The sequence below is a fragment of the Aquila chrysaetos genome, chromosome 12 (assembly GCF_900496995.4).
Source record: "Aquila chrysaetos chrysaetos chromosome 12, bAquChr1.4, whole genome shotgun sequence".
NCBI lineage: Eukaryota > Metazoa > Chordata > Aves > Accipitriformes > Accipitridae > Aquila > Aquila chrysaetos.
The window spans coordinates 9,169,097-9,182,264 of NC_044015.1; the positions used below are offsets into that span (position 1 = coordinate 9,169,097).

The 13,168-nt window shown below is 49.3% G+C and overlaps 2 protein-coding genes across 11 annotated transcripts in view; one reads left to right on the forward strand and one right to left on the reverse strand.

Moving 5' to 3' along the window:
• The window catches only part of RNASEL (ribonuclease L), a 25,931-nt gene continuing 12,763 nt past the window's right edge, over window positions 1-13,168 (forward strand). The window contains exons 1-9 of one of the 8 annotated variants that reach the window (XM_041127641.1): window positions 9-254; window positions 894-1,048; window positions 1,531-1,655; window positions 1,960-3,586; window positions 3,949-4,037; window positions 4,452-4,642; window positions 4,747-4,864; window positions 5,658-5,773; window positions 6,847-8,105. In XM_041127641.1, the coding sequence (XP_040983575.1) occupies window positions 2,137-3,586; window positions 3,949-4,037; window positions 4,452-4,642; window positions 4,747-4,864; window positions 5,658-5,773; window positions 6,847-6,982 (2,100 nt within the window). In that variant the 5' untranslated portion in view covers window positions 9-254; window positions 894-1,048; window positions 1,531-1,655; window positions 1,960-2,136 and the 3' untranslated portion in view covers window positions 6,983-8,105. Of the gene's footprint in view, window positions 255-893; window positions 1,049-1,530; window positions 3,587-3,948; window positions 4,038-4,451; window positions 4,643-4,746; window positions 4,865-5,245; window positions 5,588-5,657; window positions 5,774-6,846; window positions 8,106-13,168 lie in introns of those variants that run through there. The other 7 variants (XM_030031921.2, XM_030031924.2, XM_030031922.2 and 4 more) reach the window with 7 other exon arrangements.
• Window positions 8,772-13,168, reverse strand: part of RGSL1 (regulator of G protein signaling like 1) — a 21,205-nt gene continuing 16,808 nt past the window's right edge. For all 3 annotated transcript variants that reach the window (XM_041127637.1, XM_041127639.1, XM_041127638.1), the window contains 3 exons: window positions 11,763-11,858; window positions 11,568-11,632; window positions 8,772-11,332 (listed from right to left, as the gene is read on the reverse strand). In XM_041127637.1, the coding sequence (XP_040983571.1) occupies window positions 11,240-11,332; window positions 11,568-11,632; window positions 11,763-11,858 (254 nt within the window). In that variant the 3' untranslated portion in view covers window positions 8,772-11,239. The remainder of the gene's footprint in view (window positions 11,333-11,567; window positions 11,633-11,762; window positions 11,859-13,168) is intronic.

Genomic DNA, 13,168 nt, shown 5'->3' on the forward strand with positions numbered 1-13,168 from the left:
TCACAGCCTGGGTTCCTTTACGTATTTCCTGCACACGCAGGCTGGAGGACTGGGCTGCCTTGGGCAGCACTGCGTTTACACAGAGCTGCTTACAAGGAGGCTGGTGCCCGGGCAGCAGGCAGCTGCCTGCTTACCAGCGTGGGTGCTGGTGGGAACACGCTGGCTGTGGCACAAACGGACCTGGAGCTCCGCGGTTCCCTGCGTGAAACTTAGCGGTGTGGCTGGTTTCCTCATGTGGATGCATTTACCAAAAGGTAAGGAAAAGCTTAAAATAAAAAAAAAGCAACCCAAACCGCGCTCCCCGCCCCGCCCAAAAAAAACCCCCAACCAACCCAAAACCGCAACCCAGCACTGGTGTATTTAAATGTCTCTTTGCCTTCAGCTCCTGCACTGCTGCTAAGCATGTTTGTAAACAGGGTCTATGTGTGTGGGACTGTATGGGGACAGCACTTTGCTCATGACCTCTCTGCTGTGTGCTTTTCAGTTGCCACCCCCCCCCCCCCAAAAAAAAAAAAAACAACAACCCAGCATCCCCCCGCAAGTGGATATCACGCTCCCAGGACTGCTCCTTCCTGGGAGGGGACAGCATATACTTGCAGGCTTTGCTGGGAAGCAAATACTATCTGGGGATACTTGCTGGGAAGCAGCAGCGAAGAGAGCAGCTGCTGCAAAAAGCTGCTCCCTGGCTCAGAAGGCGTTTTAAGCAGTGGCTGGGTTTCTGGCTGGCTGGGGGGGAACTCTTCCTCACTTTCCCTGGGGTGGGTGGTGGCAGATGACTCCACGCAGGGTTCCATGGCTTTGCACGTTAGCTGGTGCCCGTGACACGCAGACGCGAAGCAGCTCCAGACCAAAAATCAGTGGGATGGGATAGAAACTGTGTAAACATTTCCTAGGGTAGGGCGCTTGCGCTCTGCTGCTCAGCAGAGGAGGAAGAAGGTGTGCAGCCCCTGCCTTCCTCCTCCCCGGGCTTCGGACTTCCCAATGGGGTGCGAGGAATTTGGGCCCCACCGTGCCCAGGGAATGCTGCGCTGCTTTTCCAGCCAGGAAAGTAATTTTTTTTTTTTTTTTTTTAATATGTGGCAAAAGGCATAGAAGTTACTGCAAGTAAATGAAATGTATCTAAATCAATGAAATAGGGTATTCATTTCCTGCTGGGTGGGGGAAGAAACCATCCATAAAACGGTCCTTGGCTTTCTTGAGGGTAAATTAATGTGAATTTATACTTTGGCTTTATACCTTAAGACTTCTCTGTCCTTTTTCTGATTTGCTTAGATAATTTATTTCCAGTTCAGCTTGCCAGACAGTGACTCCTGAAAGCACTGGTAACTTGAACCAGCCTTTGCAGTCAGGAAAATGGGTATTGGAGTTCCAGCTTTTCTAGATACTAGATAGATATAGAGAGATCAGGTCCTACCTGATTAACCTCTTTATGTTGTGAAAAGCTTAGGAAAGGCTTCTGGTGAGGTAGGGTCTCCTAATTGCCTATGGAAGCAGGAGGGATTAAGGCTGGCTTTTTCTCTCTCGTTCCAGGTATCGGATCAGGGACTTACCAGGACCGTGTGTGTGGCTACTATCCAAAACTGAAGGGGAATGCCCATCTCTGCCTGCCTGCTGCGTTCACCACCTGAAAACATTGCTACAGGCCAGCTTATTAGGTAACCAGTAATAAGTCTGAGGTAACACTTAGAGCAAGAACACCCTGGGCTCTCCCCTGTCCCCTCAACCAGACACCCCAGGGGACGCCTGCCTCGGTTGCAATTAGTGCTGAGACCAGGCACACGAACACGATGGGTGCGTGTGTCTGGGTAAGTGCTAAAGTCATGCTTCTCGCCAGCCTTAGCTCTTGGCTGGCACTGGCGTTGCTGTCCTAGTTGCCCCTTGCATAGATCTGCAGGACATCAAGTGTAAACGGTGAGGTTTCACAGTCTAATAAAACAAGATTTTCTGTTTATTAACTAGGTGAAGCCCACGAAGCCCTTAAAATAGCAGCCTGTCCTACCTGGCGTGTTGCGTCAGCCAAACCCAGAGCATTCTCCACAACGAAGGCACTGAGCATTGCACTTCTCCCATCCTTTGGTGGGGTCTCTGGGCGCAGGTGAGGAACATCAGAGGTACGGAGCCCTCCCTCTGACCATCATGGAGCCCACAGCTCATAGCCAGCAGGAGGCATCTACCCTTTCCAGCACAGAGGCAGCAGAAGACCTTGCCCTCAAGTTAAATGCTGCTGTGAGGGACAGTAATAGAAAAGATGTGCTGGAGCTGCTGGAGAAGGGGGCAGATGTGAATTCCAAAGCAGAAAGTGGCTGGACACCACTGCAGAGTGCCGTGCAAGCTGATGATGAGGACCTGGTCCGGCTTCTGCTGGACAAAGGTGCTTGCCCACATGCCAGGAAGGACAATGGTGGCACTGCGTTTACTGAGGCAGCGATAGCAGGAAACGTCAATATACTGGAGCTCCTCCTTGATCGTGGGTTAAAAATTAACGACCACGACGACAATGGCTTCACAGCTTTCATGGAGGCTGCATGGTATGGGAATGAGGAAGCCTTGAAGTTCCTGTATAGCAAGGGAGCAAATGTGAATTTGAGGAGGGCAGTTAGCGAGGAGAAATTGAAACTGCATAAAGGAGGTGCGACAGCACTGATCGATGCTTGTCGGAGGGGCCACTTCTCGGTTGTAAAGACTCTTGTCCAAGAGATGGGGGCTGATGTGAATATTTGTGACAACAAAGATAGGAATGCCTTGATCCATGCCCTCAAGGAGGGCTGTGCCAAGGAAAGATACGAGTCGGCTGTCTCCATAGGCCATTTCCTGCTGGACTGCGGGGTTGATGTGAACAGCAAAGATGAATGTGGGAAAACTGCCCTCATCCTAGCTGTTGAAATGCGGAGCCCAGATCTGGTGAAAGCTTTATTGGAGAAGGGTGAAATAGATATTGATGACGCAGATGAGGAGGGCAACACAGCACTGATGGTGGCTGTAGCGAAAAATGATTACAATATAGCAGAGTTGTTGTGTGAAAAAGGAGCAAGGACTGATGTTGGGAACCTTATCGCTGTTGCGAATAGGAACCGTGCTCATAACATGGCACGTCTTCTTCGCCAGTATAATGCCAAGTTTATTCCAGAAACCCCCAAAGACTGGGAGCCAAAGAGCAAATGCTGGAGGGACCAGCTGAAAAATCTTCATAAAATATATCGCCCCATGATTGGTAAACTGAAGATATTTCAATACATCCAGCAGAGAATTTGGAACACTTCCCAGGGTGGCATCTACCTGGGGCTCTATGGTGGGACAGAAGTAGCAGTAAGAATAAGCCGCAGTACAGAGGGTGAGAAAGAGAAACAGTTCTTCGAACAATGTGGTAACTGTGAACATCTACTGAAGCTCTTCTGGGCTGAGAAGGCAAGAGGCTACATGTACTTGTGCTTCCCCCTCTGGGAGAAAAACCTTGAAGAACATCTGCAGGAACCAGAAGACCAAATGGATTACAAAGATGCTCTGAGGATGATCTTCCAAGCAGTGAGAGAACTGCATTCCCTTGGATTTGCTCACCAGGATCTGCATCCCAGCAACTTTTTCATAGGTTATCTTTTGCTTTCTCAATGTTTTCATTTTGCTTTCCTGTTGCCCGTAGTTTAGAGAAGAAGATGCTTCATAGCTGTCTGTAAAAAAACAGATGTCTTTATGCAGAACAGGGTGTCTGTGGCATTAGCACTCCTTTCTGAATAAGTATAGATATGTTCGCAGACAGCCACAGAGGAGTGAACAGAACGACTTTACGTCCCATTAGATCTGCCCTCCTTTCCAGGGCTTTGCAGATAGATCAACCCCCAGCAGACTTCTTCAGAGATTTGTCTTCTAAAGAAGGGGCCATCCAGAAGTCAGTGACAGACTGTATCAAGGTTTTCCACCATTATTTGTTAATAATTTCTCTTATTTCCTCAGATTTAGGTGGCAAAATTTACTTGGCGGACTTTGATAATAAAAGAAAGTTGATTGAAGGCAAAAAAGAACTTGTAAACTCAGATTTAGAGGTAACTTCCCTGCTAATCAATGTATGCTTTAAAATTTCAGGGTCTCTCTGATATCTTCTGTTGCTGTGAATCCTATGGGAAGCCTTTCTGCATCCTCAAATAGAAAACACTTTGATTTTTGGGAAAGCCCATATAACAATAGATACTGCATAAGAGTGATAGTGATTAGGATGCAAGGCTGTGGCTGGTGCTAGGATGCCTACATATACCCTGTGAGCATGATTATGGTGCCCATCTCCTCTGTCTTTGTGCACAGAGCTTCAAAGTTTGTGTGTATTTGTATACTTCTGCACACCTATAGGTGCATGTATGCGTCCACGTACACAGTCTGCTCATTTAGGAATACTAGTCCTCCTTCATTTGGTAGAAAGTTTTATGCATCTCGCACATGAGCAGTGATGTGTTTCTTTGCAGGCTCTCAGCAGGCTCATGCTGTATGTTTTAACAAGGGGTAGGAAACCCCTTCACCAGGTCAGTCCCGAGGATTTGGCTGATGATTCCCCAGATTACAAGGAGGCTCTGGATCTTGTAAGTAGCCTGGTCTCTCATGATGAACGAGGCTTGGAAGGTTTGAGCAAACATCCCTATTTCTGGAGCAAACAGACGTAAGTCCTGGGAGTATAAAGGAAAAGCTTTCGGTGCAGGATTTGTCTGTAGTGCTGGGAACAGTGATGTTCTGTTGCAGCTAACGAAGCTCCTCGTTCCACAGCAGGTTCAAGTTCCTGAAGGGTATATGGAATAAAATCAAAGTTCTCCGCAACGAAAAAGCTGTCTTTCAAGCTCCTAATACTACTGAAAGTTTTCCTTATCCATGGTGGACCAAAGAGGTAATCCTCTTCTCCTTGGATTGATACGAGGTTTGAGTTAGACATTTAGGCAGAAGCTTTGCCTGAGTGTTTCACAGGCCCTGTTTAAAAACATAACTGGAAAAAGTAGCCCCACGCAAATACAGATAACTGGGGGAAACAGTTACATCTAAGCCACGTAGTCAAAATACACCAGACTAAAGACATTGATGCTAAAGGGAGCTCTGTTGACTGGGGTGATAGTAGGGGATGGTTGTTATAGAATTAGCTGGCAAACCTTCAAGGGTGTTTGTTGGTGACCCCTTAAGACAAGGACCTCTGGCCCTTGCTGCCAGCAGATTTCTGGCAAAAGTGTTTTGTTAGATTGGCTCAAAAGCAGTGAGACCAGGCCTGCTTTTGCAGGTCGCATCCTGGAAAGACATGCTGCATTGTTTGAGATCTGACGGTCTTGGTTCTGTACAGCAGCCCATGTGGTCCTTTCAACAGTGGCATGGTTGGATCAAGATTCCCGAGTCCCTCCTGCCCTCCAGACATGCATGAAAATCTCCTGTGCCATGTTGACAGTCCTAATATGAGTGCCATGCCTTGGCAAGGGAGGAGAGGAAACGCTTAGCAGAATCAGGGGGTCTGTAAGGTGCATGTCCTGCAGAGTGAACTCTTCTGCTCATGTTGGGAAATATGCTTTTAAGGGTCACAAGATTTGTCCATGTAAGATGATATCCCTGCAGAAAGGCAGTGGCTGTGGTGAGTGGAGGTAGATGTGCTGCTTTCGTGTGTGTGAAAGGCAGAGAATAATCTATGTGCTTTTTTTCAGATTGACAAAAGTGTTCTGAATTTCATGGAAAAAACTGGGAAAACAAAACCATATAGCAACAGCATCACCGACTTACTGAGGTTCATGAGAAACCTGGATGAACACCCAAATATCAGGTAGATGTTCACATCCTTGCCCCTGCTGCCACAGTTGCATTGCATGGAGCATCTGGATATCTGCAAGCGTCAGTGAGTTTGAGAGCAAAATCTTCTTCAGATGCTTTTCCAGAAGGGTGAACACAACTGGGACGTGGGAGAAAGTCCGCTAAAGCCCATTTGTTAGAGGGGCTGTGTCCTCAGGCAGCACAATAGTGTGTGAAAGATTGTGTGTCACAGCAGCAAGCAGTCTGGAGTCAGCCCTCAAAATCGCCTTCCTGAGGGTAAGAAAAGGAAGTTAGCTCACAGGATTAGACCTCTGACTTTGAAGCAAAATCTGACTCCCAGATCATCTTGCACAGATGAACATCCTCAACCAGAGCCTTCTACTCCAGAGGGATAGCAGCAGCTATGAAGATTTGATGGCAGCTCCCTCTGCACCCTTGCCTTTGCAGAGCAGCCAGTGGGCTGGAGAGGCATCTGCAACAGCTAAGGCAGGTCATGGCTCTACAGCAGAGGACACTGTGAACGTGTCCTTCTGGGCTGGTATTTTTGCTACAGCTCTTGCCATAAATCCTGGAGGGTTTTTAGATCACTCTTAAATATTTGTGTCATCCTTTATATCTTTGAAAAGCCTCCTTATCTACCTCGCTAGTATTTCCAAAGTGCTGATGTTTACTGTGCTGAAGTGCTTTGAGATAGGGATCTGGAAGCACTGGTCCTGTTAGGAGGTCTTGACTCCTAAAGAGCTGCCACAGTCTCCAACCCTCTATGGTCATGGGCACTTACATGTGAGGTTAGAGGTGATGTTAGCTCCCAGTGATGGTTTCATTGATGCTGGTGGCCAGCACTGCTCTTCACTGAAGATGCAGGTGGGATTAGGCAGATGGAGGTGCTGGAGGAATAGCGAAAAAATGGATTGAGGGGCTTAGGGAAGGTATAGAAAAGCTGCAGCTCAAGGATTTCTAGGAAACCTTCTTGTGTTATCAGAAAAGCCTCTGGAATGGCTTTTTCTCTGCAAGGGAGGAACCACTTGAACCACTTGACTCCTTGGGCAAGCTTTAAAAGTCCATTTTGTTTTTGTTCTCTTTCAGGATCAGCAACAGAATAGGAGACCATGCTGAGTATTTCTTGAAGCTTTTTCCAGCACTTACCATCTATGTCTACAACAGTTTACGCCAGAATCCCAAATACAGTCACTTTGCAGACATTCAGGACCCTTCTCTATAGGACGTCATCGCCTCCTGTCTCATGTCTGATCCCACCATCACTGCCTCCTTTTATTCCCTATTTCTTCACCTGCAAGAGAGCTGAAGAAAGTGGGTAAGGAGATGGGAGAGAGCACATGCAGGGACAGAGCATGGAGGACTTAGACTAAGAAATGAAATATGCTTCAGAAGTGTTTGGTGTAACCACAGGCTTTGGAGAGGAACCAAGCTGAGTGCCAGCCTGGTCCCCCTTGACTACCTCTGTCCCTCCGGGCTTATCTGCCTCTGTGAGGTGGAGATCAAGGCCCTGATCCTTATGGAGAGCAGGGAGATGTGGGACAGTCCCCATATACCCAACGCATCTGGGAGGCAGGAGAAGAGCTCAGGCACTGCCAGACAACATGGGACTCTCTGATAAAGGAAAAGGAGTTTGAGCTCCTTGCTAGGGCCAATATTCCCTACAACTTGCACTGATGAGCGGCTCATCTACCCCTAGAAAGACATGGATTCTCTCTTCTTAGTCTTTTTGAAACACAGCAGCCAAAAAATGAGATGCCTGGGCAATGGTGTGGCTGCAGAGTTGCCCTTGGCCCGTTATCCCTCTGATCTGGTAGAGGCACACTCAGGCCAGCCTGCTGGGACCTCAAGGACTTCTTTTGGGGGACGCAGGAGATGTTTCCACAAGGAACGGACATAAAGAGAACAATCCCACAAAACTCTGCTACTGTGAGTAGTCCAGGCTCACCTGAAAAAGGTCGCTGGCGTCAAAGGGACTGCAGGGACCGGTGCACAAGCACTCCCTGCCTCCAAAACAGTGCTGCTGGTGGTGTATAGCTGTCCTCCTGCCAGACTGGGCTCCCTTGCACAGAGCTGGTGCCCATACAGCTGCAGCATGCAGCCAGCTCAGAGCTTCGATGCTGGAGGCTGGGTGGTACAAACCCATTTCTGAAATACTACGGCATGCAATGTCTGTCTGATTGTCCAAGGGCTTGCTTGTTTCTCGGCTGACACTCTGTTTTGCATGATGGTTTTATGTTGCTTATGGAAATATTTTTCAGCTGTTGAAAGGATTTTTAACTTAATTGCTGTTCTTTCAGTTAGCCTATAGAGAATCAAAATTGGAATAAACTTGCCTGGAAAACTGACTGTACACTCATTTATGACTGAGGTTCCCACATCCCCTCTGCACAGAAAGAGATAGTCTGGAGTACTATAAAATAGACTGGGATTTTTGGCCTCCCTGTGGAGATGCCTCTTGGTTGTTTAGGTAAGGTGGCGGATGGTTTTGTCACTGCTCAGATAAATTGCTTCTGGCCCATATGAGTATTTGATGGGAAAAGATGTTAGGAAGTACTGAAGCCTTCCTGTCCTCGGAAGCAAGCTGTCTCTTGTGAAATAATGGGTTGCATGGTGGGGGTTTTTACATTGTTTTTGTGGAGTCAGGGTGAGAGTTTCATGGATGAGTTGAGGTGTGAAGATGAACATCAATGCTTGCATGTGCGTGTTTGTGTACATGTAAAACTCTGGGAGTGGATGTGTTTGACCCATCTCCCCTACAACGAGTGGCTGCCCGAATGCATCATTGAGCCCCACACATCTGTTTAGCTGTGTGTGCTTATCGATGTATGTACCTGCGAACTAACGGGCATTGCTGTGCGTGAGTTGGGTTGCAGACTGCCATGCATGTGCTCATGGCTCATGAGGTCCATGTGCCAGCCTGCATCAGTGGTCCTGGCTCAGAGCAAAGGCCCTTTTGATGGTCTTGGGAACCAAGAATGTCGACTCCTCTTGTGTCAATATTTTTATTTTTTCCTTTCCTCCCTGCTGTTTTTTTCTTGCTCACTGTGTCTTTCTCATGCCCAGAAAGCAGGAGGACTCCCAGAGATGCATGTCCAGGTCTCAGCAGCGTGGGGAGCGGGGGTGCTATGGGGAGCACGGTGGCCCCATGCTGCAGCAGCATGTTTCTGCTTTTGCACAAGGACAGGTGAGGCCATGGGCTGGGCTCCTTCAACCTCTTGTAAAATGCCACATTTCTGGCTTGCTTTGACCTTTGTGTCTTCTTGCATCGCTCTGCTGTTTTGCTAAAGGGCTGTGACTTGGCAGCCTTAAAAGGCTGTGGAAAGGCCCTCCTGAAAGCAGAGAGCACTCAAGGATGTCCAGAGCAGAGCAATGATTAAACCCATGGAGGCTGTGACTTGTCTCTCTGGGTCAATCGGGCCCCTGGGAAGAATTTCCAGGGAAGGCTCATGTGGTCTGCAGGGCCATGTCCTTCTTTCCGATAAGCCAGAGGTGCCGGCAGGCTGGTGTCAGAGGAGAAACTTGAGCCATGCACGGCATCTGCAAAGCTTATTGCTCACAGAACGTCAGGCAAAGGGAAGAGAGGGGGGGATGCAGGGCTGGGACCAATGCTGGGGAAAACACCAAGCTGCCTCTTCCCCTCGCAGGGTCTGGGAGGATGGGCGAGCGCTGAGCGAGAGGCCAGGCAGGATTGAGAACCAGTGGCAAGGACAGCTGGACAGTATTGCAGCTGGCTGGTGTGGCATGCCTGATGTCGCAGCCTGGGGAAAAAGGTGTCCTGGGGAGCCAGGGGCAGAGCCAGCTGCTAGAGTTAGTGCTGCTTGATGTGCTGATGGCTCCCAGCATCCGTGCCCATCTGGGAGGTGCTGCTTGCCTTTGCCTTGTACAGGCAGGCTTGCGGACCATGCATACTGCCCAAGGGCATGGTGATTTGGTCCTACACGCTTCACTCCCCTGCCGTCATGCCTGTACATTGTGTATTTGCTGTGCCTCTGCCTTTTTCCTCTGTTCCTGCTGGGTGACCCCAGGGGCAGCTGGCTCAACCCAATGTGATGGGATCAGGTGCTCCCCATCCTGTCATTTGCCTACTGAGGACATAGTTGTGTGCACAGGGATGGCCCCAGGTCAATGTGTCTCATTTGCTGAACTGGGAAAAAAAAAAACCCAAAAGTCCGCAGAAACAGTGGCACTCTTAGCTGTGGTTTGCTGCATTGAGCTTCAGGCACATTTGTGAAGCCTTCTAGGGACTAGGGTCAGCTGGGATCAGGCTGCAGAGCCTGAAGTGTTAGTGAAAAGCACACAGAAATGCAGGTAGGTTTGGGGGCTGAAAGCTTTGGGGGCAAAATCAAGTTACAGCACAAGGGAAATTTTGAGGAGCTGGTCACAGTTCGGGTTGTAGGAGTGGCATCAGCTTCCTAAGTCCTTCATTTATAGAAATATTCTTGGACTTTGGGTTTGTTTGTTTTTTTGATCCTCCAGAAGCAAAGTGTTGATAATCATAACTGACAAATACGAAACATGTCATCATCTGCCTTAAATGCACCTGTGTTATTCCCTGGATGCAGTCTTCTAGGATCTGAGGGTTAAGAAGTAGCTAAAAATAGCTCAAAATTACAAAGCCGAGAGCTTGCGAGGGAGCTGTCAGAGGCAAGGTGCAATAAAGGCCATGGTTGTTTCTTCGTGAGGTCAAATGAACATTTGGAATTTCTGCAGCTTCCTGGCGACTGGGCAAAGCCACTCCAACTCAGTTTCACCTAGGGAAAATGAAGGTCTTTGATATGATTTGGTTAGTGCTTTGTAAACACACTGGCTTTTAAAAAAAACACACCCAGGCCCCAAGTCAGGCACGAGCTGATTTTGATCGGAAAATCAGAAAGGCTTTGGCAAGACAGGCACCATCTCACCACCCAGGGACAGCTGAGTAGTAAACCAGGTGGGCTCTCTTAGCCTTGCCACCCACAGGAGGTATTTAATTTGTGTGGAAATTGTGGAGGGGTGAGAAGCTGAGAAGGCTGTAAGCCATGCTGAGCAGAGGAAGGCAATCCCAGTCTTTGGTGAGAAGCGTGGCTCACTGCGCAGCAGGGCTGGAGCAGTTTCTAGGGTTGGGTGGTCTTTGAGGAGCCCCTTCCTCGGGCAAAGTATTTACTGTTGACTGCTTTGTGGCTTTAAGCACCTTCCAAATTTCTTGGGAAAGACCTCAAAGGTGGTGTCGTGCTGTGCACCCAGTGTGATATTTACACTGTTAGTGGGTCCCAGCTATGGGCAATGCAGTCTTTTACAGATACATATGAGGAAGGAGACTGGCGTGTGGACAAAGATATCTCCTCAGGGGGAAACACGCGTCGTGGCATGTCCCTGCTGTAGTTGCAGAGGTGCAAGCTGCTGTGCTATGTTACCATGCAGGCTGGAGGATGCTGTGAGTTGCTTTATTTTTAGGTCTTACTGCTGATTAAGTGCAAACTATGCAGTGTGTCTGGGCTGCTCAGCTTCCTTGGGGCACACCCCTGTCCTGCTTGGCGTGGACAGTGCGTTGGGAGGTCTGTTCTTCCTCGGAGGTCTGTCCTTTCCTCAGTGCCTGCAGGGAGGGGAGAGATGTTGCATCAGTGGCCACTGCTGGTGGAGGCAGGGTGCGGGTGGTCAGGGATGAACAACACAGCTGTGTGCTCCCCGGGGGATGTTCAGGGCATGGAGAGGTGCAGCAACTGGGCATTTTCTGTGCATGTTACTGCAGATGGTGGGGGTGACCAGCATGCTGCACAGACCCACCCAGTTGGCCTTTGGGTTTTAAGACTGCCTCTGTGACCACCTACCTGCTCTGCAGGACCAGAGGCAGACTTGCTGAATGAGAGCCTTTTCTCAAGACTTTGATCTGAATCTGAGAAAAACAACATGCACAAACTTCCCATCATGGACTGATGCAGGGAGCCCTAAATTTAGCCCAGCTCCCATCCTGGCAGCTGGAGCTCCCCTTGAGAGCAGGAATGCTCCTTTCAGCATTGGCTCACCTTTTTGCTCCTCCAGTGGCTCCATTTTCTTCTGGGGCTGGGGCAGCAGGATCTGGACCCCTTTCAGGAGCGTGAAGACAATGACGGTGTGATTGCCTGGTGAGGGAGAAGAGATGAAGCAGTACTGTGAGGCAAGTGCTCTGATGGCAAATGAGGGAGGACAGCAGGATGCGTTGTTCCCTTTGAATCCCACGGGGCTTGTATGGAGGTCAAGGAAAGGTGGTTGAGCAAGGACATGAGTTACCCAGGTCTCCTTGACTGCAAAGCTGTTTGGGGGCTGCGGGGCAGGGGTGACATCTCCCACCCTGGCTTTGCTGCAGGGTTGAGGTGTCCTGGGTGGCAGACAGGAGGTTTGCGAGGAAATGACATTTGGAGAGATGGGGACAGGCGTATGCACAGCTGCCCCCACACACAGATGTGCTCTCAGCTTTGTGCCCGCATGGGTGGCTTCTCCCAAGAGGAGCACCGTGTTCATGCCCATGAAGTGGGGTGCAGGCAGTATGTCCAGTCTCAGCAGGACCGGCCACTCTGCTTCGTGTAAAGGCACAGGCAGTGCCACAGTGACGCCTGGTGATGGGAGATGGATTCATATCTGGCACCTTCCCAGCCGTGCATGCACTGCGTCTGCGTGAAGCAGCAACCCTCAAAATAAGAGAAAAGCAAGACGTGGGTGATAGGAGGTTTTCTCTGGAATTACAGGTATTTTTCCCTAGCAATTTTAGTGCCTTTTAAAGACAACATAACCAATTTTTCCCAGCTGAAAAGCAAGCTCTTTATCTAAAGTTCAGAAAATCGAGATCCTTAGATAAAGGTCATTGGTGAAAGTGTGATAAGGTGCAGAAAGTGTCCCGAGCAAAAGGTGGCACTGGCATTAGCGCAGTCAAGAAACAGCAGCTATTTTTGGGTTGCACACTGATTTGGTTTGCTCCTCTCTGACAGTCAGGGTGCTGCAGTCGGGTGCCTGCGGGTTGGCAGGTGACGCAGAGCAGGAGCCAGCCTGCGCTGCACCCTGCGGGTACAGCTCTGCCCTACCAAGGCATGATGGCATCTGCCCTTCCTACTCAACCAGGCTGAATGTGCCAGCCATGCAGGCTAGGACAGGAGAAATGAGACAGGTCTGAGAGATCACACATCTCTTCCCAAGACACCCAAGCTGAGGGATTTTATCTGCCCAGCTCTGGTTATTCGTCCCTGTGAGGTGCTACAAGGAGCTGTGGCTTAGGGACAATCGTCCCAGGGACAATCACTGCAGGATTAATGTCCATGTGAGAAAGAGCACAGTCTTTTCTACATGTCCCCAGCTGTCTCTCCAGAGCAGTTTCTCAGTGCATTCACTCTGAGGCTCTGTGTAGTTAAATATGGGCTGCACTGCTTGGGCAGCGGTGAGATTGTCCTAACCCTTGCAA